Below are 19,613 nucleotides of genomic sequence, written 5' to 3' on the forward strand. Positions count from 1 at the left end.
CCTCTTGGTGTGTAAATGAAAAAATCTGTAACAGTTTTCAGGGGACTTAATGGCTTAGAAAAACCATTTCATTCAATTTTCAGACTTAAGATTATTAGGTGATACATCCTCCTCAGTGCACCATGTGTGTTTGTCCCACTACTGATGGTCTTAACTTTGATCACTTAATTAAGGTCATGACTGTCAGGTTTCCATATTGTAAATTTACTATTTTCCTCCTTTGCTATTAATAAGTACTTTGTGGGAGAGATACTTTAAGATTATGCAAAAAGGGTGGCCAGATAAAATACAGGAAGCCCAATTTAATTTTAATTGCAGATGACCATCGAATACTATCTTAGTATAAGTATATCCCTCTTCCCAAATTATTTATCTGAAATTCAAATTTAATTGAGTGTCTTGTATTTTTACTTGCAAGATCTGGCAACCCAGTAAGTACCTACCTCGTTCCTAATCCAGTTTCACCCAGTTGTTTTGACATCTATCGGTGATCCGTTTTTACTATGATTTTGTCAAATAGTTTCTTTCTATCATTCTTCTGCATTTATTAGTTGGTATTCTGTCTATCTTCCTATCCACTCTTTACGGTGCCTGGCACACAGTAGGCGCTCAGATAATTGTTCAAACAATGAATGAACAAACTCTTGTTCGCGTTAGCCGGGCTTCCGTGACACTAGCTGTGTTTGGCAGGGGCTTGCCTTCCTCAGCCAATCTCTGCAGGCTATCGAAGCTTCCGAGCCTTTCAGGGCCTTGCTCCTGGCTCTTCTTGCTCCAATCGTAAGCAGGACTTTACTGGGAAGGGACCAACGGGTGCGGGCGGGAGGCGGGGCCTGCCACGCGGCCGCGGTATAATTGCGCTGCCCGCGCGCGCGCTTCTCTCCTGGCGCGGACACCGGCGCGGGTGATGGCTGCTCCTTCCCTCGTATTCACGTTGGCCATCCGGCTGCTCCGGCCAGCGCAGAGCTGCCACCTCCGTCATCGCCCCTTCCACCTCTCGGTAGCTCGGTAAGAGGATCGGGAGCCAGGTCAGCGCCGAAAGCTGAGGGAACCGAGGGCGGGGGGCCGGCCGGGCTCCGGAGGGGCGCTGGGGGACGTTCTGCTGAGCATCTCCGTCCCGGGCGGTGGCGGGACGACGTGGCAGTCGCGCGCGGCCCCCGGCTGCGATCTGGGCCATCGTTCCGTGGGATGGGCTGATACCCGGAACCGGCCTTTTAGAGGAAACAGGTCTCCCGCAGCCCCGGGGCGTCGCCCTCTCTTGGGGTCAGTCCGTCCGCAGGACGGGGCCCACGGTGCGGAGCGAAGGGGCAGGCGATTAACGTTTAATGGGGCGCCCCGATTAACGCAGGACTGTACCGAGGTCACTGGCCAGAACCTGCCGGCCGCCCTTGGCTGTGATGCCGAGCCGCTTGCGGAAAGCAGAGGTTACGCTTTGGCGAGCGCCGGGAAGGGCTCTGAATGAGCAGCCTTCAGTGAGAGACCGGACCCTAGCGGCGGAGGGGGTTGGTGCAGTCTGATGAAATCCCGGAGCCGGCTTGCTCGCCGGGTACCCGCACTTCCCTCCTCCTTCGGGAAGTGGATGTGGCTCGGGCTGCTCTTCTGGCTGCCTCTTTCCCCTCCCAGGAGAATACATGTGCTGTGTTCACCAGGGCTTTGATGCAGTCCACCCGGAGTTGGTCTGCCAGGCTGAGTAAACTGAAGGGTTAAATACCCAAGAAAAGGAGAGAAAGAGCTGTTTGCATTTTCTTAGGGAGGTAATAGGTTTTTTCCTGATCTTTCGGGACCTCAAACTCCCATTCTTAAACCTAGGTTGAAGGGTCTTCAGGGGGCCTGTGATTTGTCACCCTAAACCTGCGCACTCTCACGCCCACCTTTAGAGCCTTTGCATTGCCGGCGATCTAAGCCTTGTACCAGCAGCTCTTTCTTTCATGCAGGCATTGCGCTAAGCTGTGTGAATTCAGGGGTGATCAAGTCTTCTTTCCTTAATGGAATTCAAGGGGCAGAACACATGTGTAATTTCCAGTCAGTGTAAAAATGTTATTAGAGGCATTGCCAAGGTGCTGTTGTAACACAGAATGCGTATTAATACGTTTTTGAAAGAAGACCCAGGACACTCAAGACTTCTCTTGGTCTTACCCTGACCTGCCTCTCCAGTCCCATCTCTCATTACTGTCTGTTCGCCTCCCTCTTGTCCCCTTCCTGAGTTCTGGCCATGTGTGCCTGTGGCTTTCATGACTGAAGAGATTTGTAAGGATCCTCAATTCATCACCTAGAAAACTGGACCAGTTTGTTCACTCTCCAGTAACAAATGCCCTCCTTTGACTTGCCTTTCTGAATGAACAAGTAGGCTCCACATCTCTGAAGGCAATACTGTGTTTGGTGTTTATGGTTTCCTGGTATTGCTTTGATCACTGCTGGCTAGTAAATGTAAAACAATGATATGTTTTATGAATCTGTGTGTATTCCTTTTTTGGCGAAGAGGGGGTTGGCAGAGAGTTTCAGGAGCATAAACTCATGGTTGCAGAGATAGTACTATAGTTTAGGACACAGTGGGGCATAGGGAAAAATGGACTTTGGAGGCAGAGGTTTGAGTGTGTTTGAATCTTGTTTCTACTGTCCTCAGTTTCCCCTTCTATATACCAGTGTTAGTATAATAACCCCAAGGTAACTGAGAGTAATGTATGTAAAATTCTTAGCAAAATATCTAGTATTTAATAGATGTTAGTTCCGTCCCCCTTTGTAGCTTTCTTTACTCATTACTGGTTCCATTAATTAGTAGATAACTGAAGTCTTTCTAGAATAACCTGATCAGGACTCATAAAGTGCACCTGAAAATTTTTTTATGGAAAATTACAGTGTTGTAAAGCTATTGAATTAGGAGAGTAAAGATACTACTGAGTTGGCTTTTAGTTTTGAATTTTATTTGAACAGTCCTTGTGACTTTTTTCTAGTCTGTTCATTCATTATTTTATTTTATTTTTATTCATTCATAATTTTAATGGAAGATTTTCTAAACACATCTGTGAAAGCATTTAATTCTTAAATAAGTGTTAGTTAATATAGTTAATACATTTTGGATTCCCTGTGGGACTAAGTTGAGCCTCTGTTTCTTTTGGGGTAGCAGTTATTTTATCTGCCCTTTGGCAAAAGAGATGATGGGAAATTAGGTAATGACTCACTGGCAGGACTGTTTCACATTCTGCAGAGCTGTATATGCAGAGGAAGGCTAAAACAGGTTCTGTTACAGAAGATACTCATTGTGTTGTGGCTTTGTTTTTGGTTCTTGTTACTCTTTGATAGTTTTTAAAAAGCTAATTGGCATAACATCCAGAACCTGCCTTTGGGACTTGGAACACTGGGTTCTCTCAGAACCCTGTGTCCTTAATTTGAGTATATCATTCTTAGCCCCAATGTGCTGCTATCATTTTCTCTAAGTTCATTGCTTTCAAAAGGAACCTTTTAAGGAAGGGTAGTTTAAGACTTTCTGAATATTTATACATGTGTATATACATTTACACACATATCCTTATGAGTATATAAGAAGATAAATATATCTATTATATATTAAGGATCTGTGTGTGTGCGTGTGTGTGTGTGTGTGTAACTCTAACCAATTTCTCCAGGGTTGGGAAATGCATTTCTGGACTGGGGCTATTCCCCAGGAATGTTGCCAGAGGTGTTTGTGTTCAAAGCCCTTTGAATTAAGTCCCCTTCAGATGTAATTCTGAAATAGATTTGCAAATGTGAACATGTTTTCAATTCCTTAATATACCATGGGTATAATGAAGTACTATTATATACTTTGTGCTATGCTAGTATCATTACATAAAATGTGGGTAAAAGTACTTCGTTTACTCTAAAATTATATCTTTTTAATACCTCCCAAGATACAAGTACAAATTAATATAAGGTTTAAATGTAAAATTACTGCTGTACATCTAAGACATTTTCATCTGGTTTAAAGCAGGTATTTAATCTTAATACAAATGGAAAGGAAGCATGGATGGCTTAAAGACTGTTGGAGCTTTAAAATTCCATTGTAGTTAACAGTGGCATTTATGTATGTATGTATGTATGTATGTATGTATGTGTTGTAACTCACCACCCTGAGAACAAGAGTCACATGCCAGCCAGACACCCCTAGTTAACAGTGGTCTTAAGAATTAATCATTTCTGGGGCACGTATAGAGCAAGTAACTCTTGATCTTGAGGTTGTAAGTTTGAGCCCCACACTGGGTGTAGACATTACTGAAAAATAAAATCTTTAAAAAGAAAAAAAGGAATGAATCATATCTGACCTACAAGATAACTAGTACCTTGATGTTATTATCCCTGACAATTAAATATGTGCTGTAAGGAGAAATTGTTTCAGTATTTCAAATAGTTGTGTATCTCGGCCTTGAGGTTGGAGCATTCTTCATGATACTGAGGACAAATCTAAAGGGGACGACTTGTTTACACTGAGACCTTTATGCTTAGGGAGCAGATGCTAAGAAAACCAGGAATCTTCCACATTGGAACCCAGGAAGAGCTGCATAAACAGTTCTTATCGGGAAGAGATGACCTTTCAGAGATCTGAACATGATTTGGGGAACTGGAGGTTCTTTTGGACCCTGAGTTTTCTCATTGCCTCACCCCCAGTAGCAGTTTCTGCATCTCTTGCTCTGTCTACCATGAGTGTAACTGCTGTTTTCTCTCTTTGCTTTTTTCTGTCTTTCTTCCGGGCCTCCTACCAACAGGTCCCCTGTGGTTCTAGTGTGTGAATGTGGTTTGGGGAGAAGCTCTTACCAGTCTAGGTTAACTACCACTGCTTTCACTTTACTGAGCTTTTGTACCAACTGGACCACTGGCCTGCCTAGAAATTGTCGTCCTTGATGTCAGATACTCACTGCTAGTTGGTCAGCTGTGGAAGGGCCATGGGGTTCCGGGGTAGAGCACACTGCCACCCGTGAGATGGAACCTCTACTAGTCTCCTCCCACCCCTATTCTTACTAGGAAAGTCTTCTCCAGGAGGGGCTGGGGGCAGCAGTTGTTATTTTGAGGTTTGACCTGTCCAGAATATTGTGTATTGGTTTAATTGCATAACATAATTTATATATTTGAAAGCATCATAGAAATTAAAAGCTAATTGACTTAACTGGGAAATGGTTTGAAACATATGACTGGATGCGAATAACATGGGCAAAGCACAAACTACAAACGGTATATAAGTGCGTAGGAAACCCTGTTTGACCTCATAGTGATGATGGGTCAAATAAAGCAATGAAAAACTTTTTTTGGTCTATCAATTTGTCAATGATCAGGAGGCAGAATGGTGTGGCAGGAAGAGCCTGGACTCTGGATTCAGACAGATCTGGATTTGAGAGCCAGCTTGTCAAGTCCTCACTGTCACTTCACTCTCTGAGCTTCAGGGTGATAATGATAACTATTTCCGTCAACTTTATCTTCCTGAACATGTAGCTGGACACAGATTTACCACTTTGAACCTGGCCTGCAGATTTCCATTGTCCCTCAGATTAGGCACCATGTGTTTTAATCTACTTTTTAAGTTTGGGGGTATTTAATAATTTTTATTTATTTATTTATTTATTTATTTATTTTATAGTTTGATCTTTACTTCTCAGAAAAATGTAAGCTCTCTGGTTTTGTGACTGTTGTTGCCTTCCACAGAAATGAAGCTGTTGTCATTTCTGGAAGGAAACTTGCACAGCAGATCAAGCAGGAAGTGCGGCAGGAGGTGGAAGAATGGGTGGCATCGGGCAACAAGCGGCCACACCTGAGCGTGGTTCTGGTTGGTGAAAATCCTGCGAGTCACTCCTACGTCCTCAACAAAACCAGGGCAGCGGCAGAAGTGGGTATGTGTCACTCTCAGACTCTGACTGCTGCTAAATTGTGGCTTACCTGAGGCAAACTTCATTGTCATTCATTATTTTGTCTGATTAGAAGACAGTCAGAGGAGGCTAATGTGATTGAACTGTATCCAAAATGTTGTCATAAAGAAATCCAGCCTATCTGCTGGGGAGGTTTATAGACTAGGATGGAAGGAATATGGTTGGTATTCTTGGTGCCTTCTGGAATATAAGCTAAATTCTGTGACATTGACAAGTGACACTAAACACAATTTACATTTGCTTTCCTTGAGCAATAATGCAAGTCTGGCTGAGATGTTTGAGTTTGATTTGGTTGAGGAGACCTCAGTGATGTGGCCTAGAACACCATCCTAGGCTTGAAGGAAGTGACTCTGACTTCTAGGAAATAGCTTTCAGCTTCTCCAGTAATTGAGTCCAAAGCCAATTAAATCATGTAGGTTAGAGGTGGTTAGAGTTTTGAATGTAGAAGCCGAGGGTATGGGTGATGGGAGGTTTGTGTTCTAGGTCTTGTTATACCACAGACTTCCTGGTCTCAGTTCTGCCTCTCCCTGCTCCTCTGTGGGTCAGTGGTGTGAGCCCCTGGTGCCCTTCCCTTCTGAAAGGCTGTGAAACGACGTGTGGGTGGACCATGAGCTTTTAGTACACTCTGTTCATTACCACTGAGGATTGAGGCTTCCTGCCCTTTTCTTTGTTGGTTTTACTTATTTCTTTTTTTAAATTTAAATTTAGTTAACATACAGTGTGATACTGGTTTTAGGAGAAGAATTCAGTATTCATCACTTATATACTTACCCAGTGCTCGTCACAAGTGCCCTCCTTAATACCCATCACCCATCTAGCCTATCCCCCACCCGCCTCCCTCCATCAACCATCAGATTGTTCTTGTTAAGAGTCTCTTGTGATTTGTTTCCCTCTCTCCTTGTTCCCCTTCCCATATGTTCATCTTTTTAGTTTCTTAAATTCCACATATGAGTGAAATCATATGGGGTTTGTTTTTCTCTGATTTATTTCGCTTAGCATAATACATTCTAGCTCCATCCATGTCATTGCAAATGGCAAGATTTCATTCTTTTTGATGGCCAATATTCCATGATACATGTACCACATCTTTACATTTTTTTAATGTATATTTATATTAGAGAGAGAGAGAGAGAGAGAGACAGTGTGCAAGTAGGGGAGGGGTAGAGAGAGACGGATACAGAATCTGAAGCAGGCTCTAGGCGCTGAGCTGTCAGCACAGAGCCTGGTGTGGGGCTCGAACTCATGAGCCATGAAATCATGACCTGAGCCGAAGTCGGACCACCCAGGCATCCCTATACCACATCTTCTTTATTCATCAGTCAGTGGACATTTGCTCCCCTTTTCTTTGAAAAACCTTTAGAACCTCTAGAAAATAGCAAGCTGTGGCTTTTTAAGACACTGGGAGGTAGCACAGTGCAGTGGAAAGAACATGAACTTTGGACCTGGAAGGATTGCCTTCACTGCTAACTGGCTTGTGTTTCAATTTTGCTGAGTCTCAGTCTCCCTGTCTGTAAATTGAAGTTAATGAGGATAGTGTAGAATAATGTATAGAATTGTCAAGCCAGCATTCTGTAGTGTATATATTTGTGAAGGTACCTTTTTAGGTGCCTTGGGAACTGATTCAGGCTTTTTAGCTACCAGGGTTGAGTGTGATGAAAACATCTAGGTTAGAATACCATGGCAGGCAACATAACATTGCTCATTAAATGCCTCAATGTTTTTTTTAACCTTGAAATAATCTTATAGGAATCAACAGTGAGACAATTGTGAAACCAGCTTCAATTTCAGAGGAAGAACTGTTGAATTTAATTAATAAACTAAATAATGATGATAATGTAGATGGCCTCCTTGTTCAGCTGCCTCTTCCAGGTGAGTTTTGGGCTCCACCACTTAGAATGATTTCTGAGGAGTAGAGGATTCTTAGTTACTTTATATACCTGGCCCCTCATGTGGATTTGACTTAAAGGGAGTTACACTCAAAAGAGTGAATATTTTATTAGATATCCACAGCCCTACTCAGAATACTAATTGCTCCTTAATTTGGTATTGAGATTATTTATTTATTTATTTATTTATTTATTTATTTATTTATTTGATTAAAAAAAATTTTTTTAATGCTTATTTATTTTTGAGAGAGAGACAGAGTGTGAGCAGGGGAGAGGCAGAGAGAGAGGGAGACACAGAATCTGAATCAGGCTCCAGGCTCTGAGCTGTCAGCACAGAGCCTGATGCAGGGCTTGAACCCACAAACTGTGAGACCTTGCGCTGAGCTTAAGTTGGATGCTTAACTGACTGAGCCACCCCGGCACCCTTATTTATTTATTTATTTATTTATTTATTTTTAGGTCTTTTTTTAAAAATTTATTTTGAGAAAGAGACAGAGAAAGCAGGTGGGGGAAGGACAGAGAGAGAGGGAGAGAGAGAATCCCAAGCAGGCTCCATGCTGTCAGTGTGGAGCCTGATGTGGGACTTGGACTTACGAACCATGAGATCACGACCTGAGCCAAGATCAAGAGTCAGACGCTTAACCAACTGAGCCACGCAGGCACCCCTGGTATTGAGATCTTGATACAAAATGGCATTGGAGGGAAGCAGTTGTACGAGAGGATATTGGCTTTGATATTAGCATTTGTCTTTGCCTGGTGTGTGTTTCTTCTGTGCACACAAGCAAGTAAATCACAGAGGCAAGTCATGGAAGGGGAACTGGTTTGCATGATAAACCAGATAAGTTGGAGTCAGACTGTCGTAACTATACAACAGTGACTTAAGGCCACTGCTCTGACTTCTTTTTCAGAGCACATGGACGAGAGAAAGATCTGCAATGCCGTTTCTCCAGACAAGGATGTTGATGGCTTTCATGTAATTAATGTAGGGCGAATGTGTTTGGACCAGTATTCCATGTTACCGGCTACCCCATGGGGTGTCTGGGAAATAATTAAGCGAACCGGTAGGTCTATCCTATAGTTGTATGTCTGTGTTAACTATTATAAAAATAGTACTTACAGATGATAAAAAGTCCTACAGTAAGCAGAATGGATGCTCCGATACTCTGGCCACACGTCCTCTAGGTCCTGACACCAGAGCCTACCTCTCTCTGCAGTTGCCTATTTTGACTATTTGCCTATTTTAACTTTGTTGCTATTTAATCCAGAAGCCCCCATAAAGGAAACTTAAGATTTGATTGTGTTGATAGTGCACACTCCTGTAACATTTTGTAGCTTACAGGGTGCTTTCTCTCTCTTTTTAGCCTTCACTCTATGTAGCAGGTGATAGGCCCCATTGACTGATGAGGCAACAAGCTTAGTAACTCCCTTAGTTACCACTGGTTTATGTCCAAGACTATCTGTCTGCCTTTTTCTTTGGTGCTCATTCTAAGATAGTCTAGCACTCTTTTTAATGCAAATATATATATTTCTTCATAGGCATTCCAACCCTGGGGAAGAATGTGGTTGTGGCTGGGAGGTCAAAAAACGTTGGAATGCCCATTGCAATGCTACTACACACAGATGGGGCTCACGAGCGCCCTGGAGGTAAGGCAGTGGAGTTCTGAGGAGTATTCCTTCCTCCCTTTTGTGCAAACCTTCAGAGGCTGTCCTATGTTTGTTAAACTTTGCATGTGTATTTATTGTGATTTTGTTAGCAGATATTTGGCATATTTGGGGAGTGATCTTGGTAGGACAAGCTGAACTCATGTCACCTGAGACTTTTAAATGCCTTTATTAGGGACCTACTACAGAAATGGATATGCCTCAGAATTAAATTTGAGTTTTGAGTGTAAGCATGGTTGACGGCAGTTACACATTTTCCTTTATGGCTTGCATAGTTGGGGCTAAGAAACAGTTCAAAGTTAGTATCCCATTCTATGTCATTTGATAGAAAAAAATCTTAGACCATTGCAAAGGATTGACTTGAAAAGGCTGTAGTGTGTCATTATGTCAAGTTCTGTGAATTTGTCTGAAAAGCCTCATAAATCAGTTATCACACGTGATTATCGTATGATCTTACATGATTACATCAGAAATAATGGCAAAACTATGTACTTCCAAATATGTTTCAGCACACTTATTTTTTTAAACCTTGAGTAATTCTAGTGACATTGTGCTTAGGAAAAGTAAAATTCTTGAAAGGCTGCTAAATAGGATAAGGGATAAATTTAATTATATATGATTCAAAAGGATAGAGATAGGATGAGGGGATGAAAGTTATAAGAAACTGGGTATTAATTTCTGAAAAGTAAATGATTACTGAGCTGGCCAGAAAATATGGTACATGAATTAAGTCAATTATTTTTTTCAGAGATGGTGAATTTCTAAAATGGGTTGGTTAATTAAGACCTAATCCAATCTCAGCTTTGATTCAGAAATCAGGACATCTATATTTTAACTCCTAGGCGATGCCACTGTTACAATATCTCATCGATACACTCCCAAAGAGCAACTGAAGAAACATACAGTTCTCGCAGACATTGTGGTCTCTGCTGCAGGTACGAACACCGGGGAGGGGATGGAAGGACAGCCCTTAGAATCTTAGACTTTGCCTGCCTCTCTGCTACCCCATTCCCATTCCTTTAGGGATGACCCTGTGAGCTGCCCATAAAGATGAGGTGGGAACTGTACGCGCGGTGTTGGTTTTTGGCTTTTCACTATAGACTTGGTGGGTAATGTTACTTCAGATGGGCCCAAATATTTCTGTTTACTATGTGAAGTTTCAGTCATTCCTTGGTTAACAGTTTTCACAGGTTTTCACGAAATAAGCTTTTTAGTTCTTCCATGTCCCTTAAAATTGAAATCAGATAAGACTGTGACAGGTGGAATCTTTCTTTCGGTACTAGTGACCATTCCTGTCATTCCTGTCTCTGCAGGCATTCCAAATCTGATCACAGCAGATATGATCAAGGAGGGAGCAGCAGTCATCGATGTGGGAATAAATAGAATTCAAGATCCCATCACTGCTAAACCCAAGTTGGTTGGAGATGTGGATTTTGAAGGTATATGGTATAATTTTCTTAAAATATAAAGTCAGTAAATACTACCTTTAATGGACATTTAGGACAGATCATTTACTTTTTCTTTAACTTTTAAACTTACGTTACTCTGGGGGCGCCTGGCTGGCTCAGTTAGTAGAGCATGCGAGTCTTGATCTTGGGGTCGTTGAGTTTGAGTCCCATGATAGGGGTAGAGAGTACTTTAAAAACAACAACAACAAAAAAAACCACTTAGGTTACTCTGGTAATTTAAAATGTATCCCACATGAATTAAAGAGAAATCTTTTAAGAAATGGTAGTCATTCTAGAATCATTTTAGGATGTTTATATCATAAGATTATGGGGACCAGCTATAAGCTTTTCAGGAAGGTGTTTTCTTTCTTTAGGGTTACTTCATAGTTGAAACGACTTCATGACTTACCAAGTCTGAAAATTTAATGAAGTGACTTTCTGACACCATTCAGTCTCCTAGAAGGTGTTACAGATTTATCATTTTCACATTGAAAGGGGAGATCACAAACCTGAACCTGTTAAAAATGGTCCAGGAAAAAGTCACGTTCCTGACTTTTGAAGTATACTAGTAGATTTCTCCTTTCAGTTTTTAAGGTATCATGTTTATCTCAATTTTATGCTGATAAGTCTGTTTCTAGCTTTCCATTTCTAATAAGCAATCAGACACAAGGCTAAGTGCTTAAATATTTTTGCTTTAAGATTGCGTTAAAAAAAAATCTTCTCACTTTCCAGAAAATTACTTTGTTTGGTGCTTTGGGTAAACAGTATATAGTTAAAGAAATCTAGTAAATCAATAGTAAAAAAATAGAATAGAATAAAATTAAACTGTTCTAGGTAGCTATTGTTAATATATTAATATTAATAACATAAAAATAATTATTATAGTTATACTTCACATACAGTTAACCCATCCAGGTATTTCTTTTGAAATTGATTTAATATGGAGGAAAAGTATGACTAGTAAATTATAGGTTAAATGTATAAATATTCATTGAACAACTCCTTATGTGAATGTTATTTTATTAGTATGTTCAAAAAGCTTTACCCCTGAGTCATATAGATGTGATTTTTTTTTTTAATGAGTTTGAGGTTTATGAAGGTGCTTACATATATTCTTGCTTTTTCTTTAAATGCTTCTTCCATGGTATGTTAAAATGCATACATTTCCTTTGCTATAATTAAGGCAGTCTGCCTATCCTGTTTCTATATAGGCGTCAGAAAGAAAGCCGGTTACATCACTCCAGTCCCTGGGGGTGTTGGTCCCATGACAGTGGCGATGCTAATGAAGAATACCATTATTGCTGCAAAAAAGGTGCTGAGGCTTGAAGAGCGAGAAGTATTGAAACCTAAGGAGCGTGGAGTTGCTACTAATTAACTGTTGTGTCTTCTGTCACAAACAACAGTCCAAGCCAGTTCAAGAGGCAAAACAGGCCAATAGAAATGCAATATTTTTTATTTATTTTACCGAAATGGTTTAAAATGATGCTTTGTATTTATTGAAAGCTTAAATGGTTGGGAGTTTGTGCACAGAACTCTGCAGTACCTCACCACGGAGCACGCCAGTATCATGCTGGGTCGTGTGATCCAGCCAAGAGAAGCCATCAACCTAGTGATTAACATGGAGGACATTGTCACAGTGAGAATGGATGCTTAACTTTGTCAAGCCACTTCAGTTAAAATTTGCCTTTTCTAGGATTGCATTTCCCAAGTGCTATTCCAATAAGAGTTGATACTCACTTTAGGTTCCAAACCTTTTGAGTTCAACTGGTTAAACCAAAGGAAAAGTGTTGCTAGAGAAAATTAGGGAAAAGGTAAAAAGGAAGAAATGGTAATTGCGTAGAAAAAAATTACTCTAATTTACATACATAATGTATGTAAAAACTACATGTTAATGGTGTCCTAAGCTGTCATTTCATGGCTTAGTGTTGGGAAAATGTTTAGGATGGTTCCATGTGTTGTTAGTCCTCGTTTTATGTGCATTACATTCATGAGGTTTCCCATTTTTTTCTAGGATTGAAAGGCTTATAGATTTGTGTGTATTGTCATATTTGGCTTTTCCTATATCCTTAAACTTCATTGTTACATCTTTGTACTGTTGAGGGTGTCTGTATGTTTCCTTGGTATATCTTGAAACTATTTTTGAAAAACAAAACTCGGGCTTGATAATCATTAGGGCAGCTTATAGAAGTATGCAACTTACTTTTCCACCAAAGACTTGTCAGCAGCTGCCTGCTTTGATGTAACCTGTTGACTTTCCCCGATGGGTTTTTGAGAACTTAATATTGAATTTAATCAGACTTTCTGATTAAAAGGGTTTTCTGTGTGCGTGTGTGTGTGTGTGTTTCCCCATTTTTTTTTTTTTTTAATAAAACACTTCTGACTGGGGTGGAATGAGTTTCCAAAATACCGTATCTTCCTGCTACAGTTTTAGTTGTGTCCTAATCACAGTTAATCTTTTTCACTGGATGTAACTGACATAGATATTCTTGTATTCGGTGACACCTAATCCTGTGCCTTAAATTGATACAAAGCACGGTGGAGAAACAAGTCTAGTCCTTTTAGTCTTACATCCCAACAGATTGTGCCAAGCCAGGAGCTTAATCTGTAAGATTCATGTCAGTGGTTAGGCCTATTCTAGGTGCTGTCTAAACCATGCAGCTCAATGTACACATTGTTGGATTTACACAGCCCTTTTTGATATGCTTGCCATTGCCCCCCTTCACTCTGCCCCCTTCCTCTGTATACATTTATTTTTTTCAATGTGTGTGTTTGATTTGACAGATTGGAAGGTGTTTGCTGTGCGCATTTTGAGTCTGGGACAGGTGCCTGTGTATCCTCTTCTCTACCAGGACTGGGTATTTTGGCTTCCAAGCAGGCAGATGATATAGCTCCTGTTCCAGGCAGCTTGAGATAGAAAGAGAAAGAACAAGGAGGGAGTAAGTCAACTTAAGTTACTTACTTACTTACTTGAGTTGACTTATTCCCTCCTTGTTCTTCTGCCAACTGCCTTCTTTTTTAAATGTTTATTCATTTCTGGGAGAGAGTCGGGGACACTCAACCAACTGAGCCACCCAAGCGCCCCTGCCTTTATTCTTTTGATAGTTTTCTGGAGATGTAAGAAGATGATAGTTTGCAAGATGAGCAGACAGGATTAAGTTTTATTGAATTATAGTTACAAATGGGAAAATAGTTCTGACCTACTGGAAGGAGAACAATATGTCAACCTGTTAAAAGCTATCAAAATTACAATGTTCATGTGTGTACAAAATATAAATGACATAGAAGGTGGAAATTATAGTGATCAATTTACAACAACAAAAAACTAACATCATAGTTTTCCAACTTGTTTGATTAATCAAGCACATTTACTCCGGAATCCATAACATTTCTACAGTTTAATTTGGACAAAGTGCCATTGGAAATCAGCCAAGTTTTAAAATAGATGTTAAGGGTAGATTGTAGCTCTTCCAGGATTGGTGCAGATGAAGATACAGAATTTGCACTTAAATTCAGGGGATGGTTCTGGATTAGTGAGCAGCTTAGTCATTCTGCTGTGATCAAGTGGGAGAGGCTTAGAGCTTTACCTCTTGGCAGTATCCCTTGGAAAGGAGCTCTGAGATTTAATAAACACTGAGAGTTTTTCCATGGACCAGGCACTGTACAAGGCTCTGAAGATCGCAGAGGCAATTAGCTGTCCTAGTACCCAAATGTTAATGATCTAGTGTCATTTGTCTTTAAAAAATAGAAAAGACTAAAGAAAAAAGCACCTGCATTTGTAATCTTGAGTAAATGTGGCGACTAACCAAAGAGATTTACTTGAAATTCAAATCCATAGTTGTTTTGGAGACAGTAAATGTCAGATGCATTGCGGCTATCAGGCACATAGTAGGTGTTAAATAAACAATGTTGATGTTTGTCAAATGGGGATTGAAGACAGACTGATAGTAAGTTTTATGCTTCTTTACTAATGCGTCATTAATCTATCCAACTTGGCTTCTAATCATTCCTTTAAAGTAGTAATCTAATACTGCAAAGTTATAATTTAATATTTTACATTAGCTCTGCCTAACATGCAGCAGTCATGTGGATGGGAGTTTGACTTTGGGAATCAGGCCATTGAAAACTTGTAGGAAGAGTCTCCCTGAAGGTGTAAAGAAATCTTATTCTGGATGTGAAAAACCAGTGCTATTAATTTAAAGGGTCATTTTGTTGCTGTAACATGTGGTTTGAAGTTTCACTTTAACAAGAACAATTTTATTTTAGAAACATTTACCCACTCTAATGTGTTGGTTCTTTCATTAACAGACTTTCACAACTGGCTTTTCAATCTGGGAAGGCTCCAGTCACACTTCTGTGCTGGAACAAGGCCGCAATGCATGCAGATGGTTCAGACTTGACAAATGACCCTTTGAAAACTGAATGAGATAGGGAAAGATAGGACCTTTGAAATATTTCTTCCCAATGCCAAGTTGCAAAACAAATTTTCCAACGTTGGTGTACTGAAGTGTGAGCATTTTAATAGTTCTTTCAAGACCATCTAGATACTTTAAAATCTAAACTTAAAAAAAAATCTAATTGATATTTGTTTTAATAAAAATTTACTATTGCCCCTTTATCCTAGCTATAATTTGGGGAGGCAAGCATTTTTTTCATTTCAAGACATGTTATAATTTCTATCCTGGACGGCATTTTAAAATAAGGTATGTTTCCTTTGTTGTTTTCATAACTGCAAAAAGGAGATAGCTTTGCACATAAGTAGTACTTTTCACCCACAGGTCAGTTTTTTATCCAGTGGAGTGACCCTCGGTTTGGCAAATAAGGAAACCGGCACAGGGAAGTTCAGGGATTTGGCCCTGGCCTCACAATGAAGATTAAGCCATGTCCTTCCACAGTGAAGATTAAACCACATCTGGGGGAAGCTGCGTCCTAGAGGGTGGTCTCGCCGTCAGTTTCTCTTCCATATCTGTCCACATCTGTGAAGTCACAGTCTGACTCCATTTCTATCTTCACCTGTGGCACCATGAACACTGGGCTCTGTGAGTAGTTGAAAGCAGGTGAAGCTGGACAGGAAATTCTGAAGTGCAAAGTGATGCTGAATGAGAAAAAGAGGGAGGGAAGAGTGACATATCTAGTACTGGGTGTTTTCAACTGCTATGCCCCAGGGCAGGCTCTAGTGCAAATAGTTGTCTTTGCTTATGAACTCTTAACACGTCCTGGGAATGAGTGGCATCCTCTGCACTTGGCCTTCAGCTGTGGTTGCTTAGCTAGTCTCGCCATGAGTTTCAGCCTGGTCTTCACATTATTGCTAAGGTGAACTTTCTGGATCACAGGTCTTTCTGTGATTCCTACTGTCCAAAAGTTAGAATCCAAGCTCCTCAGTGGCAGACAGGGCCTTTTATGTTTGCACTCCTGATTACTTCTAGTTTGATGGCCTGCTTATCCCAGCAGTCTTCGCCGTGTGTATATTTTCAAATAGTATTTCAGGCATGTTCCCATTGCCTGAAATGCCCTTCTTCTGCCTCTTTTCTTCTTTACTCTGTGTAACTGGCAGACTCCTATTTATCATTCCCAGACTCTCTAGATAAGGCAAATCCCTCCCTTAGACACTGACCTTTCTCTTCCATGCGCTCCACTGTTCTTGGCACATGGTGCTGTATGTCTTTGTTCATAGGCCTGTCTTTGTATATCCCCAGGGATTAAGCATCATGCTGGTGGATCACAGATGCTTAATCTTTGTTAAACTAGATCGTGTTGCTGAGCCTTTTCCGCCACTGAAACGGAGAATCCTGTTTAGTGGTCTCTGCTTCCACCTACTTCCATAGATACGGTAAAACACCAGGATAGTTGGGAGGTGCCATCACCAATTATCAAATTTTCTCCATTTCTGATCTTGTCCCAGGTTTTGTACAATTTAACAGATTTTTGAAAATCCCCTATCCTGGTCCAAATTTTCTCTCCATGGACTGAAATTGGGACAGAGATTCAATTTGGTGTAGGCTACTTAAAAATGAAAATAGATCCAGATAGACTGCTTTTCTCTTAACACCTTCGTATGTTAAAAATCCGTGGCATTTGTAATGGTGTAGAATCCTAACCTGAGGGGTGGAATGAGAAGCCAGGCAGAGATATAACGGGGACATGTGATACCCCTGGGCCTTGGGTCTGCTGCTTAGGGAGGCTGTTACAGTGAGATCTGTCTTCTCATCCTAGCAATGTGGGAATAGCCTTGACTTCTCAGTTTTCTAAAATCTCTTGAATGAGTGCCATCTGAGTGTGGAGATTCATCTGCCTCTGGACTTGGGATAGCCTGTGCTTTTGCTCATGGGTGACGTAGTACAGTGATTCCTGTCCAGTTTAGAGCACCATGTAGGAGCGCCCTACCATCTTCCCAGTAATAACTGAGGCCGACTTTCTTGCCCCTGGATTTCTCTTTTCCATTTTCGAGACTTCTGTGTTTTCAGTCATCAGGTTGCCCCACTTTTTCATGGCTTCTCATTCAGAACGCCAAGGTATCACATTTGGCAGAGGGGCTCCTGGAAATGGGCTGGAATCCTTTCTTGACTATTACCTCCATTTAATCTTTTTTCTTAAGTAAGCTCTACGCCCAACGTGGGGCTTGAACTCACAACCCCAAGATCAAGAGTCATTTGCTCCACTGACTGGGCCAGGCAGGCACCCCTCTACTTGATCTTTGATATTTAGATAGCTTTCTTTGATAGCCTTTCTGCCCTTTGCTAATTAACCATACTGTTACTTTATTCCACTGGTATTGGAGTACCTGGTGTTTTGATTCTTAGACCTGCTTTTATCCTGGCATTCAATAATCTATACTTAAGTAATGTGTAGTTTTTCTCTATATTCTTTTCCCCCAGTATTTTCAGTTTTCATTCTATGTAGTATTCTGTAAAAATTTCCTTTTCTAAAGTTGAGTACCTTTTATATTGTAATCATGTTATGTCATACTTGTTACTTGACCCCAATAACTATGTCTCTCCACTTCTGGTGGACCAGCAAAGGCCTTTACTGAGACACTGGCTAGCCTGAGAAATCCTAGGCCCTCAGCCTTCCAGGCCATTGCTTAGTCTCTTATCTAAAACCCAAGGAGTCTGCCTCATGGCCATTACCTTCGGTCAAGGTCTGAGTCACTGAAGGAAGAATCAGAATGAGTAACTCCAACTGGAAGCTCTTTTTCCTGGCAGGAAAATTAAAATGTCAGTTGTGGAGCAGGTTTGAGGACCATACTGGAGAAGGCCTTTCTCCAGTGCCTCCCTCACCCTCCTTCCTATTCTCTAACCCCTATGGCCAACACTACACAAGAGAAATTCAGGGGCCTCACAGGGATGGGTGACTTCACCAGACGGTTCTCAGCCAGGTTAGGTGGGTGTGAGGCATGGGCGGGGCCAGGGAAGAGTGAGAAAGGGTGATGGAAATATACAAATGGCAAGGAGGAAGGAAAATTAGAAACAAAAAAGGAAAGGTACCTCTGACAGAGAGTGATGGGAAGCCCTTCAAGGGCCCTGGCAGGATTCTAATCTGGGTCCTGTAGAAAAGTGGCAAGTCCTATATTAGGAGCACTGGGGTCAGGACTCAAGTGGAATCTTTCTGATTACTCTCAGACAAGGCTATGTTGTCTTGACAGAAGTGTGCGCTGGGAGGGCGCTGACGCTGGGAGGGGGTAAAGGCAGCCACAGATCCCCCAGGATCTTCGTAAGCAAAGCCCCATCTCTCCCAGACAGCCTCCATTTCAGCAGGAGGAAGGTACCTGTGATTCATATGGAAGCACAGCCCAACCACTAAAACCTCCCCTTCTGACAAAAATTTGTGATCCCAATGCTATACTATTTCTCTAAAGGAGACAACTCAGCTGGGATTTGAACTCCCAATCATTTTCAATAACCACTGGAAAACATGGGAGGCTCAGGGATTCAGGATTGGGTAAATGTGGTCTGAAATGATTCAAGAGAGGGCCAGGTAGTGCCACAGACATCAGGAGGCACCAGGGGAAAGGAAGGAATGAAGGACTTTGCCCAAATGGAAGTGAAGATTGATCACTGGCGTCTGCAGGGTTTGATTCTGGGTTTCTATTTGGTTGAAGTCTCAGTCCTTGTGACCCAGTTCTCATTGAACTCTGCCTACCACAGGAGTCCTCTAGCTTCTGAGACTATTAGATCCCCCTGAATTAAAGATGAAAGTTCCTTGGAGGAAGAGCTGGAGGATTAGTAGTAAGTAGGAAGGGAGAGACACCATGTGTTTTACTTACTGGCAATGCAGTGGATACCATTTTGGGGATCTGACTGGACACTTTCCATGGGAATCTTTATAACTGAGGGAGGAGGGAACTGGGGCTGGAGAGAAACAGTGGGAAAAGCTGATAAACACCAGCAATACAACAGCTTTGGCTTTCTTGCCAAGATGGAAAATACATGCACCACAATGTGTGCCAACCACCATCCTCTTTACATCTAAACACTTAGGAGGTGCTACAAATACCCTGGGGCCCGCTGAGGGGCAATCATAGTTAGCCTGCTGTCCTAGACAAGACAGAACTCTTCCAGGAACGTTATTGATCAGAACAGTTTCAACTGTTAGAGTAACCAATCTCTTGGGAGTGAATCTCACACAATGGCTGGTGTTGCTGTAAAGACATGTGTAAAATGAATTTATGTAAATCGAATCCCATTTTTCCATTGAATTTTTCATGCTTTTCCCCAACCCTGCAGAAGTTCCTG

General features: G+C 41.3%; 2 protein-coding genes across 9 annotated transcripts in view; one reads left to right on the forward strand and one right to left on the reverse strand.

Annotated features, from left to right (window-relative positions):
- Nucleotides 1-853: 853 nt before the first annotated feature.
- MTHFD2 (methylenetetrahydrofolate dehydrogenase (NADP+ dependent) 2, methenyltetrahydrofolate cyclohydrolase) lies at nucleotides 854-13,207 on the forward strand. Its single transcript, XM_015087061.3, has 8 exons — nucleotides 854-1,005; nucleotides 5,668-5,852; nucleotides 7,635-7,757; nucleotides 8,683-8,835; nucleotides 9,311-9,418; nucleotides 10,279-10,371; nucleotides 10,750-10,875; nucleotides 12,096-13,207. The coding sequence occupies exons 1-8, from the start codon at nucleotides 905-907 to the stop codon at nucleotides 12,257-12,259; spliced, it is 1,053 nt and encodes a 350-aa protein (XP_014942547.2). The 5' UTR covers nucleotides 854-904; the 3' UTR covers nucleotides 12,260-13,207.
- Nucleotides 13,208-13,978: 771 nt separating this feature from the next.
- Nucleotides 13,979-19,613, reverse strand: part of SLC4A5 (solute carrier family 4 member 5) — a 116,046-nt gene continuing 110,411 nt past the window's right edge. For 5 of the 8 annotated variants that reach the window (XM_053200788.1, XM_053200786.1, XM_053200790.1 and 2 more), the window contains 2 exons: nucleotides 18,009-18,076; nucleotides 13,979-15,976 (listed from right to left, as the gene is read on the reverse strand). In XM_053200788.1, the coding sequence (XP_053056763.1) occupies nucleotides 15,811-15,976; nucleotides 18,009-18,076 (234 nt within the window). In that variant the 3' untranslated portion in view covers nucleotides 13,979-15,810. Of the gene's footprint in view, nucleotides 15,977-18,008; nucleotides 18,077-19,144; nucleotides 19,230-19,613 lie in introns of all 8 variants that reach the window. The other 3 variants (XM_053200791.1, XM_053200793.1, XM_053200792.1) reach the window with 2 other exon arrangements.

This window comes from Acinonyx jubatus, chromosome A3 (assembly GCF_027475565.1).
Source record: "Acinonyx jubatus isolate Ajub_Pintada_27869175 chromosome A3, VMU_Ajub_asm_v1.0, whole genome shotgun sequence".
Taxonomy (NCBI): Eukaryota; Metazoa; Chordata; class Mammalia; order Carnivora; family Felidae; genus Acinonyx; species Acinonyx jubatus.

Bases quoted from the DNA above. Each gene is read 5' to 3' on its own strand.
- MTHFD2 (XM_015087061.3), top strand. From the start codon at position 905: ATGGCTGCTCCTTCCCTCGTATTCACGTTGGCCATCCGGCTGCTCCGG. The intron at 7,758-8,682 runs GTGAGTTTTGGG...CTTCTTTTTCAG, and splicing joins TGTTCAGCTGCCTCTTCCAG to AGCACATGGACGAGAGAAAG. The intron at 9,419-10,278 runs GTAAGGCAGTGG...TTTAACTCCTAG, and splicing joins GGCTCACGAGCGCCCTGGAG to GCGATGCCACTGTTACAATA.